The sequence below is a fragment of the Desmodus rotundus genome, chromosome 10 (assembly GCF_022682495.2).
Source record: "Desmodus rotundus isolate HL8 chromosome 10, HLdesRot8A.1, whole genome shotgun sequence".
In the NCBI taxonomy this organism is placed as follows: Eukaryota; Metazoa; Chordata; class Mammalia; order Chiroptera; family Phyllostomidae; genus Desmodus; species Desmodus rotundus.
This window is the reverse complement of record NC_071396.1, coordinates 19,531,022-19,547,980: the sequence shown is the minus strand read 5'-3', so window position 1 is coordinate 19,547,980 and position 16,959 is coordinate 19,531,022. Positions and strand designations below refer to the sequence as shown.

General features: G+C 50.2%; 1 protein-coding gene across 3 annotated transcripts in view; it reads right to left on the bottom strand.

The window, feature by feature from the left end:
• Nucleotides 1–5,430: 5,430 nt before the first annotated feature.
• GNG4 (G protein subunit gamma 4) overlaps nucleotides 5,431–16,959 on the bottom strand; it is a 54,353-nt gene continuing 42,824 nt past the window's right edge. For all 3 annotated transcript variants that reach the window (XM_053913441.1, XM_045196596.2, XM_024561904.3), the window contains exon 4: nucleotides 5,431–8,055. In XM_053913441.1, the coding sequence (XP_053769416.1) occupies nucleotides 7,927–8,055 (129 nt within the window). In that variant the 3' untranslated portion in view covers nucleotides 5,431–7,926. The remainder of the gene's footprint in view (nucleotides 8,056–16,959) is intronic.

Here is a 16,959-nt window from a genome sequence, read left to right as displayed (position 1 = left end):
TCTTCTGGCCTTCGCTCCTTCCGCCCCCCAGAGCTGGGCTTCCTGAGTCCCAGACAGTCAGCTCTGGCCTGTGCTCGAGTAGCCTTGGCCCCTGCTCTAGGCTTTTGTCCCCACCCTTCCTAACGAGGCAGATGTAGGAAGCAGTACCCATCCCCCTGTTGAAAATCTGTTGGGATGTCCTTCTGCCCCCTGCCCCTACCTCACATTCTGCTCCGAGGTTTCTGGCCTGGTGTTTGCAGCCTGTGTTTTCTCCTGCCTGCTGTGTGTCCCAGTTTAAAGGATCAGCCTTCCACTCTGGTTTCCACCCCAAGTTCTTTTCTGGCAAATTCTAGTTCTCTGGACATTACATGAATCCCAATTTTGCTCTAGTCAGGTCTGTTGCAACTGGGGGTTGGCCCTGTGACCTTGCCGCATAGCCGTGTCCCAGCATCTGAAGGTTCACATGTCCCATACCCATGTCTCCTGACCCCATGAGGACTACCTGCTGGATTTCTGCAGCTTCACCTGCCAAAGGCCCCAACACCCCTCGGGCCCTGTTCAGCCCAGGATTTTTGTTTGAACCCTGGGATCAGCTGGCTCCCACCCACTCCGAGAGGCCGCAGAGCCAAGTGGTTCAGAGCAGGCGCTCCGGCACTCAATACCTGGGCTCCAGCTCTGCCTGTTCCCTCTGGGGTGACAAGGCAGACACTCGACCTCTTTGTGCCTCACTTTGCTATCTTTAAAACGGGTTCCTCCTAGTCCTCACAGGGCTGTTAAGCAGATTTATTTTCAAAGTGCACCTGGCAAGCTCTACATAAGGATTTGAAAAGTACATTAGTTTGCTCCGGCTACCATAACAAAGTACCACAGACTGGGTGGCTGACACAGCAGACATTTATTTTGTCACCATTTTGCAGGACAGAAGTCTGAGATCAAGATGTCGGCAGGGTGGTTCCTTCTGAGGCCTCTCTCCTTGGCGTGTAGACGGCCACCTTTTCCCTGTGTCCTCACATGGACCCCCTCTCTGTGTGTCTGTGTCCCCTCTCCTCTTCTTATGGGGCCCCCAGGCTCAGTGGATTAGGGCCCACCCTCAGGACCTCATGTTGGTTTGTTTACCTTTGTGAGGACTCTGTCTCCAATTACAGTCCCGTTCAGAAGGCCTAGGGGTTAGGACAGCGACACATGAATCTGAGGAGGACACACCTCAGCCTGCAACAATAATTAATTTGTGCCTGGACCCCAACAGTGGACTTGCACTAGGAGAACCCCGAGTGGTTCCCACAGCCCTCCACCCCAGCATCAGGCTGAGCAGCAGGTGCTCTTCGCCAGCCCCACCTGGGCCACGACCGCCCTTCCTCCGCCCCGGTGGGGCCAGCCTTTGGGGCTCCAGTGTGTATTCAGTCAAAACTGTCAGAGGCGCAAACCCAAAGAAGGTAACGGTAATGTCAGCTCACCACAAAAGGACAGCACTACCCAGGAGAAGTTACTAAGTTCCGGCCACCAGAGAGGCCCTTGGTGGGTTACTTCCTTGGGTAAATACACTGGTCCCTTCAGAGACCCTGAATGTTTGACCACATACTTGGAGCTCTGCACTGAATTTAAGTAGCAATGTTGAAGTTTGCAATCGTACAGCTATAGGTTTGACCACCTGCTCGGTTGATTACCACGAGGTCTCTCTCGTCTTCCCGGCATATCATGAGGCCCCTTCTCCAGAAGGGGGTTCCTGGGAGGTGGGGGGCGGGGGGCCCAGGTTACGTTCAAGTAGAAAAAGCCCGTAATTCTGATGTGTGCAGGGGCTGGACCTGCTACTGATGGGCAGGTTTTACCTTCTCTCCCTTTTTCGATGTGTCTTCCGTAAATGGCAAAGTCTCATTTTGAATTCGAAGTCTCTCTCTGTTTGGTCTTGTTTCCACAACAGCTGCTAACGAGGTAAACAGAGTCCCTGTTTATTGGGCGTGTGTTAGGTGCCAGGCAGTGCTCACTACTTACGTTATTTCACGGAATCCTCCAGAGCCCCCTATGCAATGGGCGCTATCACCCTCATTTCACCAGCGGAGAAAATGAAAGCTTGGCGCAGCGGCAGGGCTGGGAAGAGGCGGAGGCAGGATTTGAACCCGAGTCCCTGTGTCTCAAAGCCCAGGTTTCTTGCTGCTCTGGTGTCTGTCTGTCTGTCTGTTCTCCTCACAACCTCCTGGCTCAATCATTATTTGTCCATGGGGGGGAGGCATCCTCTCTTTTTTTATTTTCCTGTTCCCGCGTCATTTTAACTAGAGAGAGGCTGATGCGAGTGTGTATTTCCCAGTGTGAGAGGCCAGTAACAGCTGCAACGAGACAAGCGATCATTCGATCAGGAGCCCAGGAAACAGGGATGCCGAGAGCTGCATCGGCGACATCGCATCAGGGACACTGACTCTGCCCCGGGGACTGGTCTACTTAGAAGCGAGTTGAATGAAGTCCAACTTAAAAGTAAACAATAAAATAAAATATAATCAATAACGTAAAGCTTCCGTAGTCGATAAGAATTTTACCAAATGGTTTAGAAACCCAAGCCAGAGAATTAGTACTCGTGCACTCGCCTGGCCACCTAACAGCGGGGGCCCGTTACGTCATCAGAACTTCGGCCTGGCGTGCATGCGTCTGAGGAACGTACGCAGCGCAGGTGGGTCGTCTCACGGCTGCGAGGGTCCAACGTCAGCCTCTCCGCTGGACGCCCGCCACCCCAGGTAGCCTGCGGCGGATGGGGCTTCTCTCTCTCCTCCCCCGTGACTGCCCCACAAGGTCTTCCGAGCCCCACCCCCACGGTTCGCTCGTGGGGAACCCTAAGACGCACTCAGCATCAAAAAGGTCGAGTGGTGAGGTTCCCTCATTTCTGTGGCTGCTGCTCCTCGAGTGCCTCTCACGTGCCCGCTGACGTCAGGTGCGGGGGACACAGCGAGTGAAGCCCAGACCGGCACCGGGAGCTCGCGCGCAAGACCGTGACGGCAGCAAGGTGGGGACAGCGCCCCCGCGCGGCAGGCGCCCACGCACGGCACGCACAGGTCGGAGGGGGCGGGGCAGGCGGGAACCTTTGCCGCGCTCCCCCTGACGTGCCTGACGTCATGAGCCGCAGAGCAGATGGGCGGGCTTTGGCGGCGGGGAGCCTTGGCAGGTGAGTGGTTACTAGAACACGGACAGGAGACTCATCACCATACCTGGGCTCCCACACTGATGAGTGAGTGAGTTATTTGTAGGTAAATGGTGTCAAGCGTAGGGGTCTTATCAGACGCCGCACGGGATGTCAGGTTCTGACCAGTGCGGGTGGACACGGCCCATGCACACTTCTCTCCGGAAACGCTGGAACTGGGCCGCGGCTCCCGGCTCTGGCCCCGCGGCCCGGAGGGCACAGGAGCGTGCTGCCCGGGAGAGGAGGTAGAAACCGGGCGGGGCAGAGGGCATCCCCTGTGCTCCCCAAAACCCGCCGCGGTCTGGCTCCTTCTCACCGCCCTGTGCGCCCGAGGATACGGCAGTGTAAATAGAGTCTGTCTAATCTACTAGCAAAGTCCACGTTCTTCTTGGGACAGAAACGTTAGTTGTCATTATTTTCATCTCCAGTTTGAACAGGCACCGGACGAAATGCCTTCTGACCTGCGGTTCGCTCCCCTCCTCCAGCCCCGTCGGAGGGAGGGACGGCTCTCACGTGGTGGAGCTCCACGCAGCAGGCAGGCGTGGAATGACTCACGGAGCAGGAGCTGCCCTTCCCGTCGGAGCTACGAGAATGGCCGAGGCCACATGGTAGCCGAGAGCGAAGGCGAAGGCACGCGGGACCCTCAGAAACCTTCAGAGGTCTGGGAGGGGGCTGACAGCCGCTGGGGGGGCACAGAGTCAACCGAGGCATTTGCCTTGGTGTATCTACGGCTGGTTGGCGGGGGTGACCGGGCTACATGCAGAAGACACATCATCTGGGGCCTGGGTGCGGTTCCTTCCCGGGAGGTGGAGTCTGATATTCCGGCCTTGTGACAGCCACCCCCTGCGTTCATTCCTGACCGTCAGAGGCGGAAGGAGCTGGGGGGATGCTGCCTGCCTCAGTTACAGAGAGGAAGCTCCAAGTGGGAAGTCCCAGTGGGATTCCTCACTGTTTTCCCCAAAGACACAAGTTCCACGCCTGGTATTCACATGTCCTGTTCACAGGGGACTGTCACCTGGTACTCAAAGCCTGTTCTCTGTCCAGAGAGCTGTGATTGTGAGTTATTTCCTATTTCAAAATGTTGTCAGATACACTGTGAAGTGCCCCAGGATGAATTTAGACCCGAAGAGCAGTAAAGGTTGAGCAAAGTGCCAAAAAGACAAACAAACAAACAAAACCAAAAAAAACCCCAAACCAAAGCAGGATTCTTGACTGCTAGCCACAAAAACCAACTTTTATTGAAGCATAACATCAGTACAGAAAAGTGCACACCTGGGATGTGTACGGCTCAAAGAATTCTCACAAACTGGTCAGAAGAAACAGAACACCCCGGATGCCCCGCCTGTGCCCCTCCTGGCTACCAGCCCCCGGAGAGTGACCAGCGTCCCCCCTGCAGCAGCACAGAGGGTCTCACACTCGATGGATACGGAACCACATAGCCCGGACTTGCCTTGCCTCGAGCTCCATGCCACGCGGCAGCATGCGGCTGCAGGACTGTTCACTCATTGTCATCGCCCTGCGGGATTCCATGTGGGAGTGTGCCGTTAGGGGTTTCTCCACTCAGTGTGGGCATGTGGGTGCCTTCCAGCTTGGGGTTGTGAATAGTGCTGCTACGAACACAGTTCTTTCCTTCTGGTGAACGTAGGCACACGTTCCTGATACGTACACACCTTGGAGTGGAGTTTTAGGTCATATGTTACATCCCACCCAAGCTATTGCAGGGAAGAGTAAGGAGTTTATTGGGCGGAACTTACGGGCTCGAAGAGTTGACAGAAGCTAGGAAGGAAACCTAGGAAAATGGGTGGGAGCCGAGGCAGCTCGGTGGGGCCAAGGAACCAGCAGGAACACTCAGCTCAGGACTCTGCCACCCTGGCGCTGTTACCAGGGTTCACAGCAGTCCTGGACACCTGCTGGGCTACAGCTGTCCCCAACCACCACAGCTCCCATGAAATAATCTCAGCATGCTGTCACTTCTGTGTCATTGGCTCTGGGGTCACATCCCAAGCAGGGAGTCTATGTAGCTCACCCTGGGTGACTGGGTACTCCCTGGTCAGCCAGTGCTAGAAAGGGGGTGCACCTGAGACACAGGGAAGACTTCTCCATTTGAACGTCCAGAGGGGGGGGGCACTGCCTCTCAATGACTCGATGTACAAGGAGTGATTCCCCTCTACGGGAAGGGGAGTCAGATGCTGGACAGCCAAACTGGAAACATGCACCCAATGACACAGTGACAACTGCCTACCACAGGAGCACTCCATGCCATTCACCTCCTGACGGTAGTGAGAAGGGGGAGGGGAACAGTCACCTGTTTGTATATCTCATAGCTCACAAGGCTGAGCTCGCCTTTAATAAGATGGCCTTGAGTTCAGGGACACTCCAGGGGCGCGACGCATGAAGGCCACAGGTTTGGAAGGAAAGGGTGTGGTAAAGGACAAAAGACGTCCTTAAGGAATGGAAGGAAGAGAGAAGAAGGCAGGCAGAATGTGGACGGACAGAAAAAGTAAAGACGAACAGGGGGATGGGAAGCACGTCGTTTTTCTTGACCCGATTTAGCCAGTTTCTGTGCTGTCCCACTTTCTCAGCTTCTCTGAGGTGCTTTTATGGATTGTGCTTTGTTTTATCAGGTTAGTGGTGTTGACGGGGGCCACAGACTAAAGGGACCCTGGCCACAGACAGAGGGAGAAGGACCTGAGGTCTTATTTAATAACACTGGTATTACCAGTGAGCTTTAACGAAGCTAAGAATGGGTTTCAACAAAAGAAGCAAAGAATGAAAATGTACTAGAACCATTTACAAGGGTGGCGAGTCATTAATTGATCTGAAAATTATATTTGCCCTTTTGCGGGCAATTTTACATTAGTTTTTCCAGTGGAACCGTGGTGTCTTTGAAGCCATGCGGTCTGCCCTCTATTACAGCTTGGCATTCAGTCCATGTATTTGTTTTAAGTGATAATCACAGCTTTCATCTTTGCAGCACCTCTCTGTGTCCTCCTGTACAGAAAGGCAGGAGGAGGACACATTATCCCCGTGTCTCAGGTTAGAACATCTCAGGAACACAATGGCCTGCTCCTGGAGCGACCCCCTTCGGGACCAGGGACAGAGGCCCTTTCCCAACACCGGGAAAGCCGAGGTGCTCTGTGTCTCTTCTTTCTTCAGCGTGCTGGGAGTGTGTTTTCGGAAGGGCCTGCAAGTTTGTCTCAGAAAAACCAAGAGCCAATTGGCCTCCCACTGGGGCAGCCATGTGTCATCTTCCATGAACTGCAGGAACACAGGCCTGACCTGTGGGCTGCGGCCACTGTGTTTCACACAGTGTCGTTCAGGCTGTTTGCGGGTCTGCCTGCCTGCAACCAGGTAGACCTGGAAGGCAGCTTAGCCCAGGGGTTCGGACCAGGTTGCCTGCACTCAAGCCCCAGTTTTCCTTGCTTATCGCCTATAACCCTGGGGAAACCATTTTTCTGTGCCTCAGTTTCCCTCTCTTTAAAACAGATATGCTCCTGGCGTTTGTTTATTGTTGGAGGATTAAGTGAATACTTGCCCATGCCCAGATCTGCTGTTCCTGTGACTCACTCCTCTGGGGTGGGCCACCACGGTGAAACCCCACAGGGCCCTGTGTTGGGCCCAAAACGGCCCTCATTAGTGCTGCCCGAGTTAGACTCATGAGGAGGAGCCAGTCCGGGAAGCAGGCAGAGGTGTCATGTGGTGAAGGGAGGTGGCGCCTTCGGCAGCTGGAGTCACCATGCGCACGCACAGCCCGGCTTGCTCCAGTGTGCACCCCACATCTACCTCTGTGGAAGGACCACCTCCAGGGTGGTCAGTGACGACCGGTGAATACAGGGGGCTGGGCCACACACGTTAAGAAAACTGTTGATGTGCAGTGGCCAGGTGGCTCAGTTGGTTGGAGCGTGGTCCTGTATACCGAAAGGTTGTGGGTTTGATTCCCGGTCAGGGCACATACCTAGGTTGTGGATTTGATCACCCATTGGGGCACATACAGGAGGGAACTGATGAATGTTTCTCTCTCACTTCAGTGTTCCTCTCTCTCTAAAATCAATAAACATATCCTCAGGAGAGGATTAAAAAACCTGTTGATGCTGTGGGTTATTTCCTTTCTCTAAAAAAATTTTTATTGATTGATTTGAGAGAGAGAGGGAAACATCGATTTGTTGTTCCACTCATTGATACACTCATTGGTTGCTGCTTGTATGTGCTTGGACTGGGGCTCCAACCTGCAACCTTGGTGAATGGAGATGACACTCCAACCAACTGAGCTACCTGGCCAGAGTGGCCGTTTCCTTTTTAACAGGGTGAGGGAAGCGCAGGAACAGAGGCCTTCCCAACTGTTTTCTCCAGGGGAGGAGGTGAAAATTTTACCCATGTATTTTAGTTGGTCAAAGTGCTCGTATTTGATGCTAAATTATCGGGAATGGGGATTCTTGGGTATGGTTTTTCAATAAATTATCCACTGAAATGTATTAACTTGATGTATTTAAACTTGGGAACTGATGTTTAAAAATTTAAGCCTTGAAATCCATACTTATTTTTACTTGGCACATTTGTTATTTAGCTACAAAAATGTCTTGTTTCCTTTGCCAATAATGAAAATAACTTGAAAATGAAAAGAAAAAGTGAAATTAGTGCAATGAAAAAAACCAAGGGACGGACAAGACCCACTCCCATGATCGTGGCTGGCAGGGACGGGCAGGGACAGAGGGGCTCCCTAAAGCTATGAGCATGCGGGTCCCCACGGGGCGTCCAGAAAAGGAGGCGCCTTGTTGCGCACACAGTCAGAGGATGGTGCAGAAGAACTTCTTCTCCCGGAACGGGTTCTCTGACGCGGGCACGGGGACGATGAGAGGGTCCTCCCGGATGTGGGCCTCGCAGTACGCCAGGAGGTCCGCGGCGGCCTGGGACACCTGTGGGCACACAGCACAGGCTCAGGGTGAGGGGCCAGTTCCGAGTGGCCATATAGAGAGTGGACAAGCCCGAGGACAGGACAGACGGTGCTGTGGGTATGGCCAATGGCAAGGCCATGCTCAGCCTGGAGGGAGGCTATGTGCAAACCTGAGGAGACACCTGCCTTTGAGGAAAGAGATGCCGCTCCAGATGGCAGGCCACCATCTGGAGGATCTGGAGCTGGCAGGAGGGTCGGGACATCCCTGTTCTCTCCGGGGAGTGCTGAGTGAAGGCTGCAGGCCAGCATCCCAGTCACTCTGCTAGACTGTTTCTAGACGAACAGAGCAGAGTGCTGGCCCTGGCCAAGCCAGTGTGGCTGCATTATTATTATTACTATTATTATTATTAATTCTCATTGTAACCCCCTCGCATGACCCACACAGTACAATACACATTATAAGCACCATGCACATATAACACAGACACGTAAGCTATGCAGCGCAGGTACCCGGGCTCAGCTCGTGAGGGCCAGTCCTTGAGCAGAAAGCTCTGTCCCCATGGCCTTCCTTCCAGGCTCACCTGAAGCCTGCCGACAGACACACGGCGGCTGTGCACTGACACAGCCCCCGAGCTGCGGTGCAGGAGCCAGAGGAAGAGCTGGGTGGGAGAGGGCAAGGCATGAAGTATGTGCTACAAAGCAGGTGACGTTACTGGCTCATGGCCTCGCCAGCGGATGGCCTGTGCAGGAGCCACCTTGTCACCAAACTGTTCCTCGGCCAGCACATTGGACGCTCAGTCAGTGTATGACAGTGCGTTCAAAGATGCCTAAATCTTCTCAGAAATGACAAGAACGCCCCACAAATGAACAAACCATGTGCAGCCTCCAGTACATACAAGCCACACACATTCTGTCTAGGTTTTTAAATGGCTCATCTTCCAAAACTTTACAGAAACTCTTCTGGTTTCCTACAAATAGCTGGACTCCTGCAAATAACTGCAGTAGAGATGTGTAATGAATTTTTCCCTCAAAACCACTAAAAGTTGAGCTGATGAGTCAACCTAAACCCTGACAAAGTCTGCATTTGTTGGGAGTGCGGAATGGAGTAAGGGGTACAGTGGACGTCAGACTTCCAGTTTCCTCTGTGCCCCTAAGCTGGGTGTGCGACCTTGGGTAAGTAACTCAACCTCTCTGAGCTTCAGTTTTCTCATCTGTAAAATTCAGGAGCGTTATATCTCTCAAGGGTCCCTTTAACTCTAAAAGTCTGCAACTTTACCTCTAATCACTCCGTGGGCAGTATTTTAGATCCTAAGTAAATGGTGTTGGGTGGAGTGGGAGTGTTTGACGTCTGCAGTGGCTCACAGGACACCCACGCGGGCTCTCGCAGGGCGGGACAGGCCTGCGGGGGCCAGAGGGGTGACCCTGAGGCCCATGCAGCCGCGGTGGGTGCACAAGCGAGTGGGAATGGCAGTGAGAGCTGCAGTGCGTGGGCGGGGAGCCCGGGAGGCTGTGGCCTGCGTGCAGCATGCTCACTGCCACCTCCCAAACAAAGCCAGTGCTGTCCCCATGGCCTCAGTCACAGCCTCCCTCCTCTCCGGCCCCAGGCGCTTGCTGTGCCTCCTTCGTGGCCACCAGATTAGGACAACTGCTGACTTCCCCTAGTGGCACCAGTGGCGCCCGCGCAGGCCAGCAAACACGACAGGCTGGTGGTGTCAGAGCTGCATCTTCCTTCGAGAGCCATGGGTCCGTGTCCCTGATCTCAGTGAGCTCTTCCAGGTGCTTCACTGAGGAAGGTCTCGTCTGCCCACCATCCCCTCTCTAGTTTTCATTGTTTCCATCTATTTCAGTTTTTGGACATGCTTCAGTTTATTCTGAATTCTCTATGAACCTCGTTGTGTCATCTAGGAAGTATATGTTGAGAGGATACAGGGGAAAGAATAGGGAAGGTCTAAATGAGAAGATTCAAATGTTACAAAGTTACTACAGTGATTGGCATTATCACACAAAGAACAGTGGCACGCTGCTGTGTGCCCATGATGGGCAAGGAGATGCGGTGTCTGATGGCCCTGCCCAGTCCTGCACAGGGGCAATCACCTTGGAAAACCTGTGCCCTTTATCCAGAGGTGAGTCCCCAGGCTCTGGGCCCCAAAACACTATTTTCTGGCTAAGAGTGGGCCCCCTCCTGCATGTGACGCATACTCCACAAGTTTAGGGGACAGCCACACACAACCATTAATACAAACAATGGCTGACAGCCACTGAGGGTCTTGACGAGCCAGGCACTGTGCTGGCTGCACCATCGTGTGAAACACTCGTTTAGCTCTTCCAAGTAACACTCCTGAAGCCACTTTCCAGATGAGGTTGCTGAGGCACAAAAGTGAAATGTGGCCAAGGCACATCGCCAGCAGCAGAGAGGCCAGACTCAGAGGGACAGCAGCCTGGCCACAGAATCCAGGCTCCTGTGGCACCTGATGAGCTGATCATGAAAACCAGAGCTGCCCCGTGCGGGAGGTTCCCATCTGCGGGGCGGGCTGGCACCCTCCCTCCTCAGAGGCCTGTACCTGGGGAACTCACACGGCCAGAAGGCGAGTCTTGCACCTGAAGTTTCTTAGGTTGTTCCATGGAGTCTGGGCCGAGGAAACCCTCCTGTGTAAATTCCTCGGCTGGGATCTGCTTCCTCTCCCCTGCGCCCTGGCCAATGTCACCTCCAAGTCTCTTCTCCCCTGGCTGTGACCCACACACTGTCAATGCCTCTAAACAAGGAGGTCATCAGACTGAGGTGGCTCTAAAGCATGGTGGCCCACGTGAGCAACCTGGAACCCAAGCCGCTGCCTGCCCTGGGACCTGAGAAAGGGAAGCGGAGGAACAACCAATCACAAACAGCCAACTAGGTTTCCCTAAATAAGGTAACCACTTAGGCTCTAACCAATAAGGTAATTTCTCTGCTTCGTTTCCACCTCTCCTCTGTAGAAACCTTGCCCCAGCTCACGTCAGTGGGGTGCTTCTAGCCGTTTTGTGCTGCCTGGGTCCAGCCAATGCACGCTCCGATAAACTCTTGCAGAATAATTTTCGTGTGCCTTGGTTTATCTTTCACCAGCACGATGCCCTGGTCTGAAGTTAACTAGCTAAATTATAATTAGAGCTTCCTTCCCCCTCATCAGTCTACTAGTTCCAATACTTGTCAGTGTCTGTGTGGGTGGATTTGACTCATTCAATTTCCCAAGAGTGCTGGCCAGGGGATGCTTCACGGGGGCCCAAGCACAGGAGGAGGGGGCTCAAAACTGGGCTATGGGGACAGCAGGTGGAGGGGAGATGGAGCTGGGCCACGTTCCTGTCTCACATCAGTATGTCTGCATCCCTCTCAGCCCGGTGTCTGCAACCCCTAACAACTTTGCTGTTAGTGTCAGGCCTTGCTGGTTTGACACAGGTCGAATGTGAGGATTTTTCTGTCACCTCCAAAGGTGACACTGTACCCGATGCCACAGTTTCTCTTTCAAGAAAAACAACTGTTCTTAGATTGCCTCCTGTTGTTGTTTTAGGATCACGGATGCATCCGCTTAGTTACAACCACACTCACAGTGGAGTCCTACATAATGTGAATGAATATGTAATGAGGTCACAAGCACCCAGTTTAAAAGATGCTTCCACACAATATTGATTTCCTAGATGCACTCGGATTGAGACTTAAAGGATGATCTAAGAGCAAGGAAGTCATTTTACAACGAAGGGATTAAGGGAGTTTTTCTTCTTTTTTATCCCTTAGCCGAGGCTTTTTTTTTTTTTCATTTTGCAGAAAGAAAAGGAGGGAGAGAGAAAAACATTGTTGCAAGAGAGAAGCATCAATTGATTGCTTCCTGTATGGGCCAGGACCAGGGACTGAATCCATAATCTAGGTGTGTTCCCTGACCGGGAATCAAATCTGCAACCTTTTGGTTATGGGATGATGCTCCAACTAACTGAGCCACACTGGCCAGGGCAAGGGAGCCTTTCCTTAGCCGTCAGCCCTTTTATTTCATAGTGTCCCATGGCCCTTTCTTCCTGTATAATCTTGCATAACCCCTGGAGTTTGTTAGAATGTGATCTGAACGGATAAATACTTGTACCGAGCATCTTCATGTTCTTATAATGAAAGGCAACCTCCTGACACACACCTGGGGTCCAGGCATTGAATTCACTTAAACCTGCTCTTAGGTTCAGTGGGAGGGTTTTCTGAATCAGCCCTAGGTGGACTTTTATGATTGAAATTTTCCTTCAACATATATAAAGTATAGGTTACAGACAATGCCAAATCCTGTAAAACATCTGCCATTTTTGAACAAAATAGATGATCCACATTCAAAGAGAAAATTTTAGCCTGGTTGGAAATATAAAACTCCCTTACTGTGCAGACTGTCTCACCAAGTCTGGAGTCTGCTTTACTGGAAGGCCTCTGTTCCACGTTGCCCAGAGCATCCCTGCCTCCTTTCCTCACTACCTAACTGTTAACATTTCCAAGAAAACAGACGTTGAGAAGAACTGGCAAGAACAAACAAGGTGGCAGACTAGGTGGATGTTACATTCACCTCCTCCCAGGACCAAACTGAAATTACAACTAAAATATAGAACAATCAACCTGAATAACCAACTGAAGGCTAGCTGAATGTAAGCCTCATAACCAAGGACTTACAGATAAAGCCAAATTGAGACTGGTAGGAAGGGCAGAGATGTGGAAAGGGCTAACCCCACTCCCACAGGGGTGCAGCTGAAGTTCTGTAGAGATATCTCAGCTGCAAAGTTTCCCCCTCAGGAGTGTGGGGTCTCAATGCACTGCTGGGCTCCCCAGCCCAGAGCACCAGAGCTGGGAAGAGGCACCTACATAACATCTGGCTGTGAAAATCACTGGCGATTGTCCATCAAGGATAGGCAGGAGTCTCCTAGGGACATAGGCTCTCTCCTAAAGAGCCAATGCACAAAATCGCATTCACAGCCACTCACCCTGAGCCCTGGCACAGAGAGGGTAGAGTGGACAGGAGTTGTATGTGGAGAGACTGGGGTTTGTGGCTCTGGGGAGAGAGCTGAGGGAATAGCTGCCAGGATCCCTGCGTGGAGTGCCTCTCCAACACCTCAGATGACATCTTTCTTGAGTGGAGCACTCTCCTCCTTATACCATCAGCCTGGGGGAAAGTAATCACCCCACCATGCAGCACCCACCCCGCTGAGGAGTCGGCCTCCTAGACTGGGGTGTAGAGCCTGGGCAGACTCAGCGGGTGGGGGTCAGCAACTGAGTGGTGTGGCTTTGGGGTGGGGGCCATTCCAACCACTTTCCCGTGAACCTCACTGATGCCTCCCCTTCACAGGAATTCACCCTCTGGGCTCCAGGTGACCTTACCTGCCAAGGTCAGGGCAGAATCCTGGAAGATGAAGGCACAGAAAACACCAGAGTAGGGAAAATACAAAAAAAAAAAACCCTTAAAAAATGAAGACATTTGCCCTGGCTGAGTACCTTGCTTGTGTGGAGTGTTGTCCTGTACATCAAAAGTTTGCAGGTCTGATCCTTGGTCAGAGCACATGCCTGGGTTACAGGTTCGATCCCCATTTGGGGCATGAACAGGAGGTAACCAATCAATGTTTTTCTCTCACATTGATGTTTCTCTCTATCTGCTTTCCTCTCTCAAATTAATAAAATATGTCCTCATGTGAGGATTAAAAATATTAGGAGAGTTTAAGGGACCCTGGGGACTACATGAAGTATAACAACATCTGCATCATAGGTGCCAGAAGGAGAAGAGAGAGAGCAAGGGATTGAGAACCTGTTGAAGAAATAATGACTGAAAACTTCCCTGACCTGGTGAAAGAAAAAGATACACAAGTTCAAGAAGTGCAAACAGTCATAAACAAGATGAATTCAAAGAGGCTCATTTAGGGAGAACTTCCCTAAGACACAACATAATTAAAATAGCAAAGGTTAAAGACAAACAGGGAATCTTAAAAGCAGCAAGAGAGAAGCAGTTAGTTACATACAAAGGAGCTCCCATAAGACTGTCGGCTGATTTCTCAACAAAAACATTTCAGCCCAGAAGAAAATTGGCATGAAATATTCAAAATGATGAAAAGCAAGGACCTACAATCAAGACTACTTTACAGAGTCTGAGAGGACTTCCGAACAAGATGGAGGTGTAGGTAGATACACTGTGCCTCCTCTACAACCAAAAGAAGGAAAACAACAAATTTAAAAACAAAAAACAACCAGAACTGACAGAAAATCGAACTGTATAGAAGTCTATCAACCAAGGAGTTAAAGAAGAAACATTCGTCCAGACCGGTAGAAGAGGCAGAGACAGGGAGCTGGGCCGAGAGGACTCAAGGCAAGGCGGCAGTTGGCAGACTGGGTGGTCCCACATTAGTGTGAGGATAAACTGGGAGGAACAACTGGGGAGCGAGACAGGCTGAGTAACCCAGGGCTCCAGTGTGGGGAAATAAAGCCTCAAAGCCTCTGACTGAAAACACCTGTGGGGGTTGAGGCGGCAGCAGGAGAAACTCCCAGCCTTACAGGAGAACTTGTTGGAGAGACCCACAGGGTCCTAGAGTGTACACGAACCATTCACTTGGGAATCAGCACCAGAAGGGCCCAATTTGCTTGTGAGTAGCAGCAGAAGTAACTGAAATCCGGCAGAGAGCAGAGCAGGTGCCATTGTTCTCTCTTGGACCCCTCTTCCACAGACACAGCGTAACAGTGTAGTGACGAGGGTTACCCTGCCCTGGTGAACACCTAAGGCTCCGCCCCTTAACTATGTAACAGGTGTGCTGAGAAAAAAAAATAGCCCAAATGAACGTACAGATCAAAACTCCAGAAAAGGTACAACTAAGCGACAAAGGGATAGCCAACCTATCAGATGCAGAGTTCAAAACACTGGTAATCAGGATGCTCACAGAATTGGCTGAATATAGTTGCAAAATAGAGGAAAAAGTGAAGTCTATGAAAAGTGAAATAAAGGAAAATGTACAGGGAACCAACAGTGACAGGAAGGAAACGGGGACTCAAATCAATGGTGTGGAGCAGAAGGAAGAAATAAACTTCCAACCAGAACAGAATGAAGAAACAAGAATTCAAAAAAATGAGAGGCTTAGAACCTCTGGGACAATTTTAAATGTTCCAACTTCCAAATCATAGGGTGCCAGAAGGAGAAAAGGAAGAGCAAGAAATTCAAAACTTATTTGAAAAAATAATGAAGGAGAACTTCCCTAATATGGCAAAGGAAATAGACTTCCAGGAAGTCCAGGAAGCTCAGAGAGAACCAAAGAATTTGGGCCCAAGGAAGCACACACCAAAGTACCTCATAATTACATTACCCAAGATTAAAAATAAGGAGAGAATCTTAAAAACAGCAAGAAAAAAGGAGACAGTTACCCACAAAGGAGTGCCCATAAGACTATCAACTGATTTCTCAAATAAAACCTTGTAGGCCAGAAGGGACTGGAAAGTATTTGAAGTCATGAAGGGCAAGGACCTACATCCAAGATGACTCTATCCAGCAAAGCAATCATTTAGAATGGAAGGGCAGATAAAGTGCTTCTCAGATATGGTCAAGTTAAAGGAGTTCATCATCACCAAGCCCTTATTGTATGAAATGTTAAAGTGACTTACCTAAGAAAAAAAAGATGATTAAAAATACAAGCAGTAAAATGACAACAAACTCACAACTATCAACAACCGAACCTAAAAACAAAATGGAAACAAAAATAAAGTAAGCAAACAACTAGAAAAGGAACAAAATCACAGAAATGGAGGTCACATGGAGGGTTTTCAGTGGGGAAAGGGTTGGGGGAATGGGGAAAAAGGTACAGGGAATAGACAGGGGGAGGTTAAGAATAGAATAGGAAATGGAGAAGCCAAAGAACTTATATGTACAACACATGGACATGAACTAAGGGGGTGGGGGTGGGGAATGCAGGTGGGAGGGGGTGTGCAGGGCAGAGGGGAATAAAGGGGGGAAATGGGATAACTGTAATAGCATAATAAATAAAATATCCTAAAAAAATAAAAACTACTTTACCCAGCAAGACTATCATTTAAAATTGAAGGAGAACTAAAGAGCTTTGCAGACAAGAAGAGCTAAAGGAGTTCATTACTGCCAAATAGGTATTACAAAAAATGTTAAAGGTTCTTCTTTAAGATGAAGAAAAAGAAAAACAACAAAACAGAGGAACAGTTATAAAGAATAAAATGGCAATAAATACGTACCTATCAATAAATACTCTAAGTGTAAATGACTTAAATGCTCCAATAGAAAGACACAGGGTAGCAGAAAGAATAAGAACACAAGACCCATATATACACTGTCTACGAGAGACCCCCCCTTGAAACAAAAGATATACACAGACTAAAAGGAAAGATGGAAAAAGATATTTTACGTAAATGGAAATGAAAAAAAAACCCTGCTGGTAAACAATGTTTTGTTACAAAAGTATTATAAAATATACTTCAAAGCAAAGGCCATAGCCATAGACAAAGAAGGACATTATGTAATGCTAAAAAGATCAATCCAACAAGATGACATAGCCCTTGTAAACATTTGTACACCCAACATAGAAGCACCTAAATACATATGAAGATGTCTCTATGGACTCAAAGGGAAAGATCAACAGTCACAGCAGGGGATTTGACACCCCGATGACATCCATGGACAGATCTTCCAGACAGAAAGTCGTCAAGGAAACAGTGGCTTTAAATGACACACTAGATCAGACATATTAAACTGATATCTCCAGAGCATTTCACTCCAAAGCAGCAGAACATACATTTTTTCCAAGTGCACATGGAACACTTTCTAGGACAGACCGCATACTAGGACATCAAACAAGTCTCAATAAATTTAAGAAGTCTGAAATCATATCAAGCATCTTTTCTGACTCATAATGGTGTGAAACTAGAAATCAACTACAGGAC